This window comes from Netta rufina, assembly GCF_964035555.1.
Source record: "Netta rufina genome assembly, chromosome: 12".
Classification (NCBI taxonomy): Eukaryota; Metazoa; Chordata; class Aves; order Anseriformes; family Anatidae; genus Netta; species Netta rufina.
This window is the reverse complement of record NC_140135.1, coordinates 18,939,461-18,958,493: the sequence shown is the minus strand read 5'-3', so window position 1 is coordinate 18,958,493 and position 19,033 is coordinate 18,939,461. Positions and strand designations below refer to the sequence as shown.

General features: G+C 40.4%; 1 protein-coding gene across 5 annotated transcripts in view; it reads left to right on the top strand.

Annotated features, from left to right (window-relative positions):
* Positions 1–19,033, top strand: part of DACH2 (dachshund family transcription factor 2) — a 354,632-nt gene that overhangs the window by 137,353 nt on the left and 198,246 nt on the right. For all 5 annotated transcript variants that reach the window (XM_084293884.1, XM_084293882.1, XM_084293886.1 and 2 more), the window contains exon 2: positions 8,324–8,439. In XM_084293884.1, coding sequence (XP_084150010.1) covers positions 8,324–8,439 — 116 coding nt within the window. The remainder of the gene's footprint in view (positions 1–8,323; positions 8,440–19,033) is intronic.

The following is a 19,033-nucleotide window of genomic DNA, read 5'->3' as shown; positions in this document are numbered from 1 at the left end:
CTAATCACCTGTTCCCTAATACAGCTGAAAAACAATAGCATTTGAATACTAAGAATTAAGATAAATGTTCTGACTATAGACCTAAACAGAAGTTTTAAATAATGCAATCACTAAATAACCAAAAACTCCTGTAGGGCAGCATGGGGATAAGACTTGGAATAGCTTTACAAAGAATGTTATCAAAGTATTGACTCTTTCAGTCTTACATTTTTAGGAAAGTTCTCCAGCTGGGCTTCTAAATATATCTAGTTAGAAAGTTACAGGATGCTCATTTAAATTCTATATTTAAATGTAATACAGTTAAAAACAGGTAGTCCTGAATTTGTGATCTTTCTTAAGTGGTACATAATAGACTACACATTGAGATATTTGAAGAGATGATGATGTTTTGCAAAAAAAAAAAAAAAAGTTTAACTAAAAATTAGATTGATTTATATTCCTCTATGCTTATCCAATATTTTTCCAAATAGCGTTAATTGGGTGTTTTTATGGATCAGACTCATATTTGTTTTTTAAAATAAAATTGAAATCTTTTATTTATTCTGTACCTGAAGACCCTTTAATGTAGTGGGCAAAGAAATGCCTGTCCTGTCTCATACTGTAACTAAACTAAAAGCCAAAGATAAGTCCTAACGATAAGTATCATTCACATTTACTGCAGAAGATGAGTTCTGCTTTTGCACTTCTCAAAATAGTTGGTACTCAGTTACTTATTTATGGGAAATTTTGATGTCAACTAATTGGAGAATCTCAGCAGCAGTCAGCTGTGATACTTATTGGAGAAACAAACAAACAAAAAACCAACAAACCAACACTCTTCAGTGTTTCCTTGTCTTTTCTAGTAAAAAAAGCTTAGAAGTGTGATTTTAGAAAATAAAGATTATGAAAGAAAAAAAGAAAAAAATGTGCAAAATGGAACTTGGAAAACATTAAAATTTTATTTATTCTCATTGATTGCAAGGTCACGGTTTGTGAACATTTGGGGTTAGAAGTACTGTAACTAGGTCAAGTAAATGAAGTATAAAATAGCTTCACAGTTATACTTTCTGTCAGGTGAGTAGTCAACCCTTAAATTGTCTGTTCCATCACCTTTCTGTCTTTGACAAAGAAAAAATTTAATGAATCTTTATCAAGAAAATGTCAACACTGGTATTAATAATTGGAGATATATTTGGACTCACTTGTGGAAAATGCGGACACCAAGAATTTGCTGTGGGCAAAAAAAGGCAGAATAAAGCACAACACATTGCATCTCCTCTCCTGGGCAAGTGGCTTTATCAGACTTGTTAGGGAAGCCAGTGCTTCCAGGAGGTATGAGGTGTAGCTTGGCATCTTCTAAATAAATATAAAGCCAGGTTTTAGAAGGTTTTGGCACAGAAGGTTTCTCTGCTCCCCAGAAGCACTTGAGGGAGGTGGAAGGTAAAGGGACTTGGTTTGCCAGTCACCTGGCTTGTTATCCAGGGGAACCAACTTGCTGCTGTTTGGTGTCTCACCTTAATTGCATGTATGTATCTGCCAAGTGTAATACCGTCTGTAAGTCCTTTCCAATTTGTAGAGCATCACAGACATGGAAATGTTGGGCTGAGCAGCCTGCCCCTCCTGCACTCTGCCTTACCAAGACAGTGTGCTTCTCTTTTTTGGAAGTAAGTGTCAGTCCTTGGTTATGGCATTAGGTACCTTTTGTTTTTGTTTCACTTGTGGTAAATAATTTAGAGCAATTTTCTACCTCTTTATAGATAATATTAATAACATCAGGTTTGGAGGGCTCCATGTCAAGTGCATTGAACTTGACTGTGCCATTTCTAACCATTACATCCTACCTGACTCGTACTGACAGGAACTAAGTTGAATTCAGTAAGCTGTTATTATTATTATTATTATTACTATTTTTAAACGGTGTCACTTGACTTCCTCTTAAGCAAACTAAAAAAATGTGCTTCGCATGAAAATGCAATTTAAAAAACAAGCGTACTGGAAAACCATGCTGAGAAGATGTTTGCTGTGAGTTCAGATCAAACTGGAAGTATGGGGGCTGCTTTCTTTCAGTCTGCTTCAAGGGCTTCAGTAATCGTTTGTTTGATGAATATATATACATGCTTATTAATCTTAAAGAGAGCACCAAGGTGGCAGGGTTTTCAAGCACACTGCATTAGGATGCAAAGTGATCTTGAGAAAATGTAAAGGTTCTCTTAAATGTTTCAGTTCAATAAGGACAAATGCAGTTTAAGAGAAAGCTAAAGAGGGTCAAGTTATACTGTTTTTGATTATGGGCATTAGCCATGTACCTGTGCTATCTGTAGAATATGCTTAGGGAGTGAAGATCATGAAGGTATAAACACTAATTTTATAAATGCCATCAATACGTATGAAAACCTCACAATGGCAAAATGTAACAAGTCCTCAAAAATACAAAGTGTGTCTATGTCTGCTGAGCTAATAACAAAAAGTACCTTGCTCAAATGAAACAAAGGAAAACTAGGTTAGATGTCACCTCCCTTTCCCCCCACAAACCTGTCCTGATAGGAAGGCCGGCCTGAGCACTGGCGTGGATTGCCTAGGGATGTCGTGAAACCTCCAGCACTGAGTGTTTGCAGAGGCAGGCTAGACCAGCATTTGTCAGGAATGATTTGAGTGTTCTTGATCCTGCCTTGGGGCAGAGGTAGAGAGAGCAGGTGACCTCCTGAGGCCTATTTCAGCTTTATGAGTCTTTGAGTGAACCCGGCAATACTGACACCCCAAAGGCTGGTGCCACTTCTCTTGCATTTCGCTGTTGCCTCATAGTCTGTAGAGTCTGACTGATGGCTTCTGTCATATCCCAGTGCTTTACAGCAATGTATAACTGCTGAATTGATGTATTTAGCAAAAAATATATAATAATAAAAAAAAATCCAGCTGGATGTCTGGTGGTTTAGTTTGTTTCTGCCGTGTTGTATTCTCCAGCATCCCTTCTTGGCAAGGGAATTGCCTCCGAGATGACTCAGATCTATGTTGGGTTTTCTCTAAACTGTGATTTTTAGGAAGTACTCAATACTGTGCTTCTTTACATTGTTAGTGGTAAAGTTGATAAAAATGCAGTATTCCACTTTAATCACATCTCTAAAATATTCAGTGGTATAAAGGAATCTTTTTTCTTTTTGTAACAGTAACACCAACTCATAATGATATGAAACTCCTCAGTTTCCTTCTGTCTGCTGAAGGGAGAAAGGAGCGCACTGAGCCCCATGGGAGATGAGTGGCGGCTTGCCTCGTGCCAGCGTGGGCACTGTTTTATGAGAGGACCAGGTTCTAGTTATCAGCTCGAACAACTTCATGTATGATTAATGTTAATTGCCCATTTTGCATGGATGACTTTTTTCCTCCTGCTGAATTGGCTCTTGTTGCCTTTGATGTGGCTGGCGATCCAATGTCCTGCAATGGTTAGACAAGTGATCAGTTTGCCAGCGCTGAGAGGAGACAGAATCAGGTTGCTGCGAGGTCAGAGTGTGCTTCTCTTCTTAAACACTGAAAGGTCAAGTAGAGTTTAACTACCATTGGCATCTTTGAAATGTTGTAATAAACGCCAAAGCAAGGAGATTATTTTTAATCCATGCTACAAGTAAAATCTTACGGTAATAAAAGGAAATAACTTAAACTCAAATTATCAAGAACGCTATGTTTATTGATAAAGACTTCAAAGAGTACCTTTCATGATCTTTGAGGAAAGCAAAGTTGTAATTTGTGGTTCCTGTTTAAATTTCAGAAAAGCAACTAAGGTTGTTTTGGTTTTTGGTTTACTTGTAAGCACATGCACCGGTTACTGCCACTATTATCGGGGCAATTTACACAATCATGATACAGTACTTCTGTATTTCTCCTTTAAACTTAATCAAATACATTGCTATTGAAGAAATGTGGGATGAGAGCTTTCTAAATCACAAGTGTAGCATATTTTTATACCAAATAGCTCAAGTCTCATGGAATCAATAATTAATTTATTAACCGGATATCTTTTGAAAAAACAAAATCAGCAGTCCTTGCTGAACTGTGTCCTGCCAATTCATAAATAGTTGATGACAAAAATGAAAAGTGTAATGGTAAAATTCAAATCTTAACGATCAAAGTATTGGGTACCTCATCTATCACAACTTGGAATAAATATATCACAGAATGTGTCATATCTCATTGACACTGCAAGACATAATGCTTTCCCTTGTTATCTAGCTAACTGCCAACTCTACAAAGTTTATAGGCTGCTAAGATAATGTGCTGGTGGTAATCCACTTCAGTTGCAGAAATATGAAGTACTGTTGAAATATATTTCTACTTGGTTTATTCTTTGCTCTCGAGAGGATAGGGTACTATTTCAGTTCCTCTAAAGAAGCCCAGAGAATGAAAAGCAGAACATCAGGATAAATTATGCTAAATGGTGGACTAGACCCCAGAGGAAATCATGCTTCTGTGGTACAGTATTCCTCCATTTATCTTACAAATGTTACATCTAATGTTAATTTTGTAAAGGGAAAGCATTCAAAGATTCATCTGATTCTTTTAATAATAGTTTTAATGTTACAGTGTTATTTGTCAAACTCATACCATCGTAATTTACTTTTTCAGTTGTGACAGACCATTCATACAGAAAATATTTAGGGCTACTAATACATAACATTTTATTTCACAAAACACAAATAACCTAGTAATTAAACTCCAAAACTTAACAAATAATTGCCAGCAAGCAATTACCATTCAATTAAAGAGTAATTACATGGTTATTTGTGCCCTGTAAAATAAAGCATTACTGAAATCAGTAACGCAATCAATATTTTAGCAGAAACAGGATGCTGCAGTGATGGACCTTTCAACCTGTGCTGATTAAATTGTCATCCAAATAACAGTTTCCTAGTTAAATCACCACATGTTTATTTGTCTTGATTAATATGCAAATTCACTTCTGATTCTAGTAAATCTCCTCTATTTGAAAGCACAAAAGTAAAGTACTATCATACATCAACAGTGATGTGCTGTATGTTTCCACTGATTAATTATATTTTACAAAGTGTTGATCAATTTGTGCATTTTAAAAATATAGTTGTCTATAATGAGAGTAAAAGAGAGTTATGAGAGATGGAGCTGATCAGTAACTTTAAGAAAATCAGAAAGATAACCTTATTCTGTGTTTTGGTACAAACTAAAAATCCTTGGGATGTTTAAGGAAGATACAAACCTTTGAGAGGAAAACCAATAACATTGGATCTCAACAGGCTTGGAAACTAAAGGAAGAGATAGACACTAATAAAAGATTTCTCACCATTTTACTTTATATATGTTTAGCTGTCAGATATACTGGTTAAAATGTAATTTATTCTCTGACAAATTTAATTCCAAGCACAAATCAGAAATGAGCAATATTCAGATCATGTTGTCCCAGTAGTTCATTGTTCTCTTTCAGATTTAGCGCCTTTTTGGCAGGGGAGGGAGGATGACAAAAACTAAATAACCATAGCCGGAACACAGGTTAAAACCCCGAAATTCCAGTCATCTCTAGGCACATAATTGAAGACACAAGGTTGTTTTTTTTTTTGGTGGTGTTTTTATTTTTTAGAGATAGGAGTAGAATTTTGATCAGTATAGACTTTGAGCTGGTCTATTTATTTGCCTTTATGTTATAAAAAAAAATATGATTACCAAATATATTAATGGAAGGTGGTATTGTACTTCTCTTTTAGACTTCATGGTCTTGACTTGTGACCGCAACTCTTCTACTTTAACACTAAAATATTCTTCAGTGATACCTATATCACTGGTTAGAAGTAAGCATTTTGTTCAGAGCTTGTCAAAACAGCTCTGTCTTGTCACAGATGTGCTCGCCGTGCTGTGGTACGTAGGCCGCATGGACGTGTGGTCGCGCAGGGCTCTGAAGGACCTGGTGAGGCCTGGGCTGAACTTCTCTCTAGCAGTCTTCTAAAACTTTTTCAATTCTGGACAATGCATACAGTTCAGTACCTAATCACAGGTTGGAGAGTTTCACTTCTGCTTGCAGTGTGTGCTGGGAAAAATGTAAAGACCTCGTGCAGGGAAGTTGCGGGCTCTGATGGTCTGCTCAGAGTCACAAGTCATCTCGTCCATACAACGGCATAACCGGGAGTGAAACTCCCTGTCTCCCCTCCTCACCCTCTGAAATCCCAAGTCATAAATGAAGTGTTTTCTTTGTCTATTTTTAGATTTTTTTTTAGATTTTTAGATTTCATTTTTGTTTTTTTAACTTAATCTCAAGATACGGAGGTTTCTGCAAAAGATTTGTTGGTATTTGAGCTTGAGACAGGAATGCTTTGTAGTTTTCTGGGTTGAGCTCTTCTCCTGGAGAAAGCTGCTAAAACTTCAGGTGTTTTACCTTTGTACTTTTTTGCAAATTCATTAAGTGCCAACTAAGCAGTTCCAGGTGCATGCGTGCGCACAGTCTTCTGTAAATTCAAATTGTAACAATTCTTTTTTATTTAAAGGCTCTGTAGACAAGCCTAATAGTATCTGGTAGGCAATATTCTTATGAAGTAAGTGAATGATTTCAGCAGGTGATTTTAATAGAGAACCCATATGTGCATCTAACTTCCTGTGAAACTCGTATGCTCTTATTTTAGGTTTACCTTGTTACAGCCTAGTGAATCTGGGCTTCTGTAGGAGGCTGTACTGCATAGCCATCATAGTATGATAAACAACTTAGCATAAAAAAGAAAAATGAAAAAAAGTGCTGAATAAAATGAAACACAAAATGGACTAACCTGAAGATTAAAAAAAAAAAAAAAAAAGAAAAAGGATGGAATAGTTTCATAGAGATAAAATAATAAACTGAAAAAATGATTTTGTGCTACTTTGATGTACAGTAAAACAAAATAACACTAGCACACTGTGTGAAAAATGAACAGGTTAATGGTACCTCTGTGTAGTGTTGCTGGAAGTTGTCTTCATTTAAACACAGAGTTTGTCTTACATTGATGGAGGGCTTTGCCACTGTAAGTTGATAGAGTGAGGTTTAACTGAAATTTCTTTGTGGACTTGAAGTCATTTTGGAAATGCTCTCTATTCAAACCTCATTCATTGTTGCAGCATAGTTATTTTATACAATGTTTCACCGTATTTTGTCAAATCCTCTATTATTCAACAAAGTAAAATTTGTTTTGATCAAAGAGAAGCTGCAATGCTGTTACAAACACTAGGAGGCTGTTATTTTTATTACTTGGCTTGGGAAAGTTGATTCAAATGGTTCTTTGCTCCGTAAATCTGTATTATGATGGCAGCTGTACAGGATGATTTCATGTATGCATACTGATTTAAGGGACAAATGTGATAGCTGAAAATACATAAATGTAATGTGAATATAAAGATCTTTAACATTTTGGTTTAAAAATCAGAATCATAATTCGTAAGATGGTCAAGGCGTGCTGAGTTTTTGCTGGGTTGGGCTAACATTCTTGGTTTAACCTTTCTGTAGTAAGCAGAAACACAAGTCAATCCAAGAACATAAATAGTCAGGGTAGGGAAAGTTAACTGTTAAATTACTACTGCATCTACAGAAATAGACTGTTACCCGCCATGATTCAGAAGGTGGAAATTATTATCATAAAGATGGTGTTGTAGGTTTCCATTCCTCATCTTTAGGCCATGTAACTTTTCGGTCTTGGATAGTCCAGGTGCATGGCCTCAGAGCAGTTACTGCTGAGATCCCTCTCCATTCATGACCTGTAAGAAGTAGGAAGCCCTGGATAATGAAAAAGCCAGGCCAGTGTATGGATTGTAGAGGTGTGCCTCCTTGAGGCCAGCCTGGATGGGCAGGCTGAGATGCTTGGTCATCCCTGAGCTGGCCCATTGCAGTTGCCAGAAAGAGCGTGGCTACGTTCATGTGAGCCTGAGCTCATAAAGTCTAATGGACCCAATCTGAATCACTCTGGTGTCCCTTAATCTCTCAAGTTCCATTTTACAGGCAGGAATATTAAGAAACAAATATTAGTTACAAAGCAGTGGTATAGTAGAACTAGAAATATGGATTGCTTTGGTTTTGGTGTTTTAGTGCTGGTAAAATAAATGCTTTCTAGTCGTTTGCGTGACTTTGAACCATAATTGTGTTAACTATAAGTGGTTTTCTGCAGTTTACTGATAGTTCATTTGAAATCTGTAAGGTTCTTGTTGTACACTTAATTGACTGGCTTATTTTTATTTTTTTCCTAGGCAAGAATTTCTAATGTATTTTTGTGTATTGTTGATGTTCATATGTGTTATATAAATCAATACCATGCGTAGTAAGCAAATATTTCAAAAATAAAACGTGTTTTCATTTATCTTCGTATTTTATCAGCTCACGACCAGGAAGACCCCCCAAGCGTTCCCTAGGAGTTGCGATACAAGAAAATGCACGTCTTCTGCCCCATGGAGTTCCAGGCCTCTTATCACCAGGACTTATCTCTCCGACAGGTAATAAAATCCATCAGATGATCAGCCTCATCTCTTCATACTGCACAGCAGTTAAAATAAACTAATATTGATCTAACTGCCTTGTCCTTCAGGGCTTTTTCAAGCTTTACCAGAGGTTACATTATTGGATTTTTTGAGTGTTCATGAAAATTCTGTTTTGTTGCTGCAGTGACTGAAATCTAATGGATTTGTAATTTAGTCCTTTATTAATTGTAATTTCCTTACAGGAAATTCCATTAAATGTGTTATTTTAGTAAAAGAAAAAAAAAAACTGAGAAAATGAACTATTGTCTCAGAGAGCCCCATAGCATGCATTTCTTCCTTTCAAATGCATGTGTATTTTAGTTCTCATGGGATATGAACAGCGTGGCTAATGTGTATTGTATTGTAACATCATTAATGTATGCTGGGAAGATAGCAAAATGCGTGTATGAATTGTAGAAGAAACATTCAAAAAGCAGATAAGTTCACATTGCCACAGTGGATTCTATTTTAATAATCTGCATTAAATATCTTAATATGAAAAATAGCAGAAAAACATGTGAAATAATAAGCAATCCCTGAACATAATTTAATGCATATTATTTTATTCCACTTCATTAATTTATTAGTAGAGTTTAAATTAAATCTTGTACTATCTTGATGAGAGTTTTAATTTTTTATTAATTGATGTGTTCCAAAGACAAGTAAGTTTATTTTGGTAATAAATTTGGATATAGCTATATTAGCTGACTATATTCCTAAGAGTAATTATTTAAATATTCAAGTGGCTTAGCATTTTAGGATTACTGTCAAAGTCCAGTCTAAATATATTGTATCTCCATAATAACCAAACTTAGTAAAGTATTTAGCAGAATACAAAGTCACAGAGCAACTTACTGGAAAAATAGAATTAAATAAGCGGTTTTCAGGGGAATAGTGATTCTGGTCTTGATCTTGCAGATTATTCTGCTTGCAAAGCCTGTTGCACTGGGACTGGGTGCCCCGGTAGGTCCCAGTGTTCAGGAAAGTAACAAAGCTGAGATCTTGAATTTCTCCAACAAATCCAAGTGTCGTGAAGATTTCACAGTGAACCAATAGCCCTTACCATGGTGGAAGTAGAAATAAATACTCTGAAGCTGTAGTAGCTAGTATAAGTATAAAGCGTTTTACTACACTTAGATGCCACAGTCAAGCTAGTGCAACTTCACATACTGTAAATACGTGTAGCAGGGATTTAGGGTTGTGTGTTTATTCTTGTGAGCAGTTAACAAATGAGGTTTTTAGTAGCTCTCATGTTCTTGGCCCAGGAAGTTCATGGATTTGGTATTGTGTTATTACCAACAGACAGGAAAGGACAAAAGCTGCCTTGTATTGATAATTTCTTGTCAGAAATCCAGAATATTGTGTATTACTTTTCCACCCTGTATTTTTTGCAAACAGGACATCAAATTTTGCAGACTATTGCATTTCTTTAAATTGGGAAATGTTTTGGAAATAAGTGTGTTAAATATGTAGAGTAAAATAGCATCATAGATGCATACAGTCTCCCACATCTTTTAAGTATCACAGTGTTTGAGTAAAAAAAAAAAAGTTGAAATGGAATTTCTAGATTGTTTTATGTTTGGAGTCTGAAGTGATGACTGGGATGTATCCTACCTCATTTAACTTGTGGAGCATTGTGTAAGGAGATTGGCCCCCGGGGGCTGCCCTTCAGCTGAGGCGCAGGGTGGCTGCCTTTCTGACCTTGTGAGCCCTGTATGAAAATCTTCGTGTGACCGAATGCCAAGAGTCGCAGACAATATGCCTTGAGCTGCTGAAAGGGAGTTTTGCGGGCAGCTTGTAGGCAGGAGAAAATGTTCGTTTCCACAGTGTGACAGAGTAGTTGAGGGCCCAAATGAGATGGGTCCCTGTCACCAGCCTGTGACAAAGCAGCTCCACACCATTGGCTGTGTAGTCTCATCACTCAGGAATCAGAGCTCTTGAGTTATTGTTTTATCTTGTTCATGAAAAAAAAACCACAGTGTAATGAAAGTTGGGGTAAGCACTGGATAAGGAAAGGTGCTACAAGAGCCTCTTTTAAATTCATTTTAAGATGTTGCAAACTTGATGGAGCACCTGGCATATGAAGCCTCCATTAGCTTTATTCATATCTATTAACACTTAATGATTGCTTTGCTCTGGTTACCCCTCCTCTTTAGTCTTCTGACGATCAAGTGAAGGAGTTTGTGTCCATTCTTGCAGTTGGTTAGATGGAGGTCTCTTGAAGTAGCTGTTCTGGCCACAGAGCTCACTGACCCGTCTGTAGAGAGTATTACAGAGTGATGATTAGTAACTTCCTGCAGACTTGAGTGAGCCATCTGTGTTTCCACTCCTTGAAATGTGCTGTTATTTTCATCACCCATTTGGTTTGTGTCAGCTCAGTTTACATGGTCATTTTCACATAATAAACAGGTAGTTAAATTAGGCATACTGCATTTCCCAGCGCAGAGTGTAATTTTTTTTTCTTTTTACATCTTGGCAAAGTGGACCACAGCCACGTTTACGTATAAGTAATTTGTGAAGGAGCTGTAAGTGAAGTGTCTACATTTTAAAATATTTGCAGGTACCTTCCACCTTTGGGGAATGGGAATGTTTGACTTATGATGAGACTGGAGCAGCAGGGCGCTTAAAGCTGTTGTGATTGAGAAAGATGAGGCGGTGTGCCTGGGATGCGTGCCACCAGGAAGGGCTTGAGCAAACAGCGCGATAACCATGCCCAAGAGCTGATATTTAAGTACTGCCCATTATGCATTAGTTTAGGAGAAAGTGTTTTGCTTCTTGTATTCTTGCAGGAAACATGGAAATCAGCGCGTTGCCCTTGCCTGCTGTGAGGGCAAAGGAAAAGTCCCGTATGTCAGCGAGCGACAGTCATCAAAGGCTCTGTTCTTCAAACAGTGCAGGGGGATGAAGTGACAGTAACAAAAAAACCCACTTCATCTCCTATTAATGTATAAGACTTTGTCATCAGTGATCAGTGTATCTTAACAAGACAGTTGGGACTTACAGAATAGATTTTTTGTAACTTTTAGGCTCTGAAGCAGTGGCATGCAGTGTGGAGAGAAGCTGAAATCCTTTATGTGATTTAAGCCTGTAGATTAGAAAACTTGATATGGAGTGAAGCTGAAAGAGCAGCTGGATCTTTTGATAGTTACTCATGCTGACTTCAGCCCTCCTTCCTGTGATCTAGCTCCACTCTGTTTTCAAGGTATCAGAGAGGGTGGCTTATGGAGGAAATCATCATGCCTCTAGAAGGTTACACTACAGTGCGGGGCACAAAGCCGCTTTCAGGGGCAGGGCAGGCCACTCTGACTGCCTTTGGGCTGGGCATTGCACAGCTGAGGCTGAGGAGGCACTGTGGGCCAGGAAGATGGATGTGATCCATGTTAAAAAAATGTCTCTTGCCATTTTATTTTCCTGAGATTTGCTGTCCAGAGCTGCGTGGCCTGGCAGGCCTGATGTGCTACATCATAAGCACTTTCATAAGCAGACAGTTAAAACAAGCATTTTCTGTGTCACTAGCTGTTTGTCTAGTGTTTGTAAGAATGTGATAATTAAAACATTGACTTGTTTGTACAGACATGAATAATTTTTCATGTGTAGTTTTGGCTTATTAATAGTTAAGAACTTGTGAACTGAGGAGTTTAATGTATTTAATATTTTATTGATATTAATTTTTCAATAGATATACCAAATAACATCATTCTGAGCTAGGAAAAAAAGAAAAAAAATGGACAAAAAAAGTGAAAAAGATAAAAAGTAACTTAGAGGAGTATGGTAGCTTCATGTGTTACTTGAGTTCAGCAGTGCTATTCAGCAGTCACTTAGTCTTTCCATGGAACAGAGAGGATACAATAGTATTTACTGTAGTCTTTAAGAATTTTTATTTGGTTTTCCTGTTTTAGAGGAACAGGAGAGACTAGAGGCTTTCACCATCTTTGGTGTCCAGCTGCTCTTTACGGAGGTGGGCTTGTGGTCAGGCAGCACAGCCCCACTGCCTGTGGGAACTCCCCAGTGCTGTCGACTCCACGGATCTCCGCCGTGTTTCCCTCTGGAACTGGTGCTGCTCTGGTGCCCTCCAGGCTCTCCTGGCTGAGGACCTGTAAGAGGTGCCCTGGGTCTGAAGAGCAGGGCAGCAGGGATGTCCTTTATGGAGGGGTGCAGCAGGGCTGGAGACAGCAAATCTGCTCCACATGCAGCATTGGCTCAGGGACCAGGATTGCCAGAACCAGGCTCTGAAGGTTTCCGTGTTTGTACTGTACTGTGAAGCCTCCTTTTAAGAAAGAGTTATTTGAAGAATAAGCATTCATTCAGGGTCACTTTACAGAACATCTATTGATCGATTTCGCCGCTTGGGGTGTTAGATGTAGGGCTGCCGTGGCTGGCAGCAGTCCTGGAACCTCTGAGAGCACGGAGCAGATGATCTTAAGGTTAAAAGAACCCTTTCCTTTCTCAAAATGCTTAACTGAGCATTTTTGTATGTTTACATCCTATTTCTGTGGCTCATTTCACTGTTTATGGTTATCCTTTTTTTCTTCAGTTGTCATAGATGTCACTTTAAAGTTCCATTTATAATGAGAAACATATGTACAACTTTGTCATTGTTGGCATTACCTGGCTTGGTAGAAATTATTATTTTTAATCAAAGGCAGACATACTGATTAAGGATGCCACAGCACTTCTCTGCCGATGGGGAACGTTAACAGTTTATAAATTGTTCTTGGTGACAATTCAGTAGTGAATTACTTTGATATATATGGCTAATAAATTAATATGATTAAGTTAATGAGTAGTACAAGTGTTGCCAAACTCCGCTCGTCAGGCTTTTAATGCTGCTCCACATTTGCAGCTCTAGCTTCCCCCTGTGGTGAGAGGATCAGTGCTACCTACGCACTGTCATTGTGATAAATGGCATATCCCACAGTGCCCTGCACTCCATCTGGTGTGTCCCCAAAATGAGAAATATTTTATACAAATCACACACTCAGAAGCTCAAAGGACTGTAGAAAGATCTATTTTTTCAAACAATAATAAAAATGCATATATCTCTTTAGCAACTCTTCATTTTTACTGTCGTAATGAATGCATATAGCTTTGGGAAATGAAAACTCATGTGAGTAACAGAGGAAAGTTATCCACTGCACGGTAAAGCTGACAAATAAGTTACATGCTCACTCTTTTATTTTATCATGAAATGTTTTTAGATAAAAAAATGATGTTAGAACATCTATTTAACTGGATTTTAAAATTAAAGACCACATATGCCACATGATTGAGTACCACCCCATCTCATTGTCCTGGTTTCAGTTAGCACAGAATTAATTTTCTTCCTAGTAGCTGGTGGAATGCTGTGTTTTGGCTTAGAATGAGAAGAGTGCTGATAACACCCCGATGCTTTAATTGTTGCAGAGCAGTGCTTATACTAAGCCAAGGACATCTCAGCCTTTGCTCTGTCCTGCCAACGGGCAGGCTGGAGGGTGCAGTAAGAGCTGGGAGGGGACAGACCCAGGACAGGTGACCCAAACTAGCCAAAGGGGTATTCCATACCATCTGACGTCATGCTAAACAATATATAGGGGTGGCTAGCCGGGGGGAGGGGGCCGGACTGCTCGGGGTTAGGCTGGGCATCGGTCAGCGGGTGGTGAGCAATTGCATTGTGCATCACTTGTTTGTACATACTATTATTACTTTCGTATTATCCCCATTGTATCATCATTATTATTATTGTTATTATTATTTTTGTTATTTTTTTTTTTTTCCTGTCTTATTAAACTGTCTTTATCTCAACTCACGGGCTTCACTTTCCATTTCTCTCCCCCGTCCCAGAGAGGGAGGGGGGAGGGTGAGCGAACGGCTGCGTGGTGTTTAGCTGCCGGTCGGGTTAAACCACGACAGTCTTTTTGGCGCCCAACGTGGGGCCCGAAAGGTTGAGATAACGGCAGATCTGATCAGAGTGTGTTAAACTAAAATTGGTGTAAGGATTAGACCTGCTTAATAGTCACTTGTCATGATGCTGATTGCTTTAATCACAACTCTGCTGCGCCTGTTTTCCAAATTGAGTATTATAGTACATTATTTTCCGTATTTGCTCTCTGTAGTGTTGTTTCTCCTCTCCGGGCCCTGGTTTCAGACCATTATGGTACTAAGTGTTATAGCAATGGCTTATGAGACGATAAGATATCTGGTCATGACTCTAACTTGGTATTTATACTCAGTAACATCGTGGACTCTGTACTTTGGAAACAGCATCTTGGGAACTATTAGCAATTATACCTATTGTTTTTCTCCATTAGAGAGTCAATCTGTGGAGGGGAAAGGGGAGGATATTTTTCCTTACTTGCTTACTCTCCCTTTCTCCCTCACCACCCCTGTATCCTCCTGGGTCACTCTGCCTTCCTCCTTCACCACCCTCTTATCCCCTGAGCTTGTCACAATAGCTCTCCAAGATATTGAATATTTCTGGAATACTCAGAATACCATAGTCTTGTTGTTCTGCCTCATGAATGCACTTCAGATTCTGCTTAAAGTTAAACAACTACTTATGAAGCTCATCCGGAGATCTGCCCGGAGGCAGTATAGTTGTGGGTGGCAGGGAGTATGGGTGGATATGGGCAGGCATCTAGAGCAGTTGGCACCCCCAGTGTGTTGGAAATTCACCCCTGAACAATGGCAAAATCCTCAAAAACTGGCAGAATGCTTGAAAAAAAGGTTCACCAACTTGAAGAGAATCTATTGTCCTCCCCACCTGAACCAACCAGTGCCCATCGACCAAAGGAGAACACTTGGGAGAAACTTTCTGAAAAGGTTCACCAACTTGAAGAGAGATTATTCTCCTTCGCACCTGTACAAAGCAGTGTCTCAGCTGTCAGGGGTAGGCGTTCACCCACACAAGGAAGACGATATGGTGGGTACTCACCCCGTGCCACCCTGTGGTTTTACTTACGAGACCATGGAGAGGACATGAGAAAGTGGGATGGAAAATCTACCGCGACCCTAGAGGCACGGGTACGTGAGTTGCAAAAGAAAACAATCAGGAAAAAGGGATTCTCTGAAAAGTTTGCTGCTCCAACTTCCAGCAGACAGTCCTTCAAACACAGAAACGAGGAAGATTCTGACCAGGATTAGGGGGGCCCTGCCTCCAGCCAGGGGGAGGAAAGGGACAATCGAGTTTATTGGACTGTGTGGATTCGATGGCCTGGCACATCACGCGCACAGAAGTATAAGGCTTTAGTAGACACCGGTGCACAATGTACTATAATGCCATCGAGCTATAAAGGACCAGAGCCCATCTATATTTGTGGAGTGACAGGGGGATCTCAGCAGTTGACTGTATTGGAGGCTGAAGTGAGTCTGACTGGGAATGAGTGGGAAAAGCACCGCATTGTGACTGGTCCGGATGCTCCATGTATCCTTGGCATAGACTATCTTAGAAGAGGATACTGCAAGGACCCAAAAGGGTTCCGGTGGGCTTTTGGTATTGCTGCCTTAGAGACAGAGGGCATTAAACAATTATCTACCTTGCCTGGTCTCTCAGAGGACCCCTCTGTTGTGGGGTTGCTGAGGGTCGAAGAACAGCAAGTGCCAATTGCTACCACAACTGTGCACCGGCGGCAATATCGCACCAACCGAGACTCCCTGATTCCCATCCATAAGCTAATTCGTCAATTGGAGAGCCAAGGAGTGATCAGCAAGACTCATTCACCTTTCAATAGTCCCATATGGCCAGTGCGAAAGTCTAATGGCGAGTGGAGACTAACAGTGGACTATCGCGGCTTGAATGAAGTCACGCCACCACTGAGTGCTGCAGTGCCGGACATGCTGGAACTTCAGTATGAACTTGAATCGAAGGCAGCCAAGTGGTACGCCACAATTGATATCGCTAATGCATTTTTCTCCATCCCTCTAGCAGCAGAGTGCAGGCCACAATTTGCCTTCACTTGGAGGGGAGTCCAATATACTTGGAATAGGCTGCCCCAGGGGTGGAAACACAGCCCTACCATTTGCCATGGGCTGATCCAGTCTGCACTAGAGCAGGGGGAAGCTCCTGAACACCTGCAGTACATCGATGACATTATTGTGTGGGGTGACACAGCAGAGGAAGTTTTCGAGAAAGGGAAGAAAATAGTCCAAATCCTTCTGAAAGCCGGTTTTGCCATAAAACAAAATAAAGTCAAAGGACCTGCACGGGAGATCCAGTTTTTAGGAATAAAATGGCAAGATGGACGTCGTCAAATCCCAATGGATGTGATCAACAAAATAACAGCTATGTCTCCACCAACTAACAAAAAAGAAACACAGACTTTCCTAGGTGTTGTGGGGTTTTGGAGAATGCACATCCCAAATTACAGTCTGATTGTAAACCCACTCTACCAAGTAACTCGCAAGAAGAATGAGTTTGAATGGGGCCCTGAACAACGACAAGCCTTTGAACAAATCAAGCAGGAAATAGTCCATGCAGTAGCCCTTGGGCCAGTTCGAACAGGACCAGATGTAAAGAATGTGCTCTACACTGCAGCCGGGGAGAACGGCCCCACCTGGAGCCTCTGGCAGAAAGAACCTGGGGAAACTCGAGGTCGGCCTCTGGGGTTTTGGAGTCGGGGATACAGAGGATCTGAGGCCCGCTATACTCCAACTGAAAAGGAGATATTGGCAGCATATGAAGGAGTTCGATCTGCTTCGGAGGTGGTCGGTACTGAAGCGCAGCTCCTCCTAGCACCCCGATTACCGGTACTAGGCTGGATGTTCAAGGGAAGGGTCCCCTCTACGCATCATGCAACTGATGCTACATGGAGCAAGTGGGTTGCACTGATTACTCAGCGGGCTCGAATAGGAAACCCCAGTCGCCCAGGAATATTGGAAGTGATCATGGACTGGCCAGAAGGCAAATACTTTGGGATATCATCAGAGGAGGAGGTGGGTCGTGCTGAAGAAGCCCCACTGTACAACCAGTTGCCAGAGAATGAAAAGAAATATGCCCTGTTCACTGATGGGTCCTGTCGTATTGTGGGGAAGCATCGGAGATGGAAGGCTGCTGTATGGAGTCCTACGCGACGAGTTGCAGAAGCTGCTGAGGGAGAAGGTGAATCGAGTCAGTTTGCAGAAGTGAAAGCCATTCAGCTGGCTTTAGACATTGCTGAACGAGAAAAATGGCCAGTTCTCTATCTCTACACCGATTCATGGATGGTAGCAAATGCCCTGTGGGGATGGTTACAGCAATGGAAGCAAAACAACTGGCAGCGTAGGGGCAAACCTATCTGGGCTGCTGCATTGTGGCAAGATATTGCTGCTCGGGTAGAGAACCTGGCTGTGAAAGTACGCCACGTAGATGCTCATGTGCCCAAGAATCGGGCTACTGAAGAACATCAAAACAACCAGCAGGTGGATCAGGCTGCTAAGATTGAAGTAGCTCAGGTGGACCTGGATTGGCAGCATAAAGGTGAATTATTTATAGCCCGATGGGCCCATGACACCTCAGGCCATCAAGGTAGAGATGCAACATACAGATGGGCTCGTGATCGAGGGGTGGACTTGACCATGGACGCTATAGCACAGGTTATTCATGACTGTGAAACATGTGCTGCAATCAAGCAAGCCAAACGGTCAAAGCCTCTTTGGTATGGAGGACGATGGCTGAAATATAAATATGGAGAGGCCTGGCAGATTGATTACATCACACTCCCTCAAACTCGCAATGGCAAGCGCCACGTACTTACAATGGTGGAAGCAACCACCGGATGGCTGGAAACATATCCTGTGCCTCATGCTACCGCCCGGAACACCATCCTGGGCCTTGAAAAGCAAGTCCTATGGCGACATGGCACCCCAGAAAGAATAGAATCAGATAATGGGACTCACTTCCGAAACAACCTTATAGACACTTGGGCCAAAGAACATGGTATTGAATGGGTGTATCACATCCCCTATCATGCACCAGCCTCCGGGAAAGTTGAACGATACAATGGCCTGTTAAAGACTACCTTGAAAGCAATGGGCGCTGGGACGTTCAAAAACTGGGATATGCATTTGGCAAAGGCCACCTGGTTAGTCAATACCAGGGGATCTACCAACCGAGCTGGACCTGCCCAATCAAACCTGTTACGTACTGTAGATGGGGATAAAGTTCCTGTAGTGCATGTAAAAAATATGCTGGGTAAAACAGTCTGGGCTACTCCTGCCTCAGGAAAAGGCAAACCTATTCGTGGAATTGTTTTCGCTCAGGGACCTGGATATACTTGGTGGGTGATGCAAAAGAACGGAGAGGTCCGGTGTGTACCTCAAGGAGATTTAATACTGGGTGAGAATAGCCCATGAACTGAATTGCACCATGTTAAATAGTATATTATACTGTATGTTATCACTACCATGATTACTATAGGTGACTAATTAGAATGTATGGAAAAGAGTGTAACCTGAGCATGACATAAATGGTATGGAATAAGGGGTGGATAGATGTCCTGGTTTCAGTTAGCACAGAATTAATTTTCTTCCTAGTAGCTGGTGGAATGCTGTGTTTTGGCTTAGAATGAGAAGAGTGCTGATAACACCCCGATGCTTTAATTGTTGCAGAGCAGTGCTT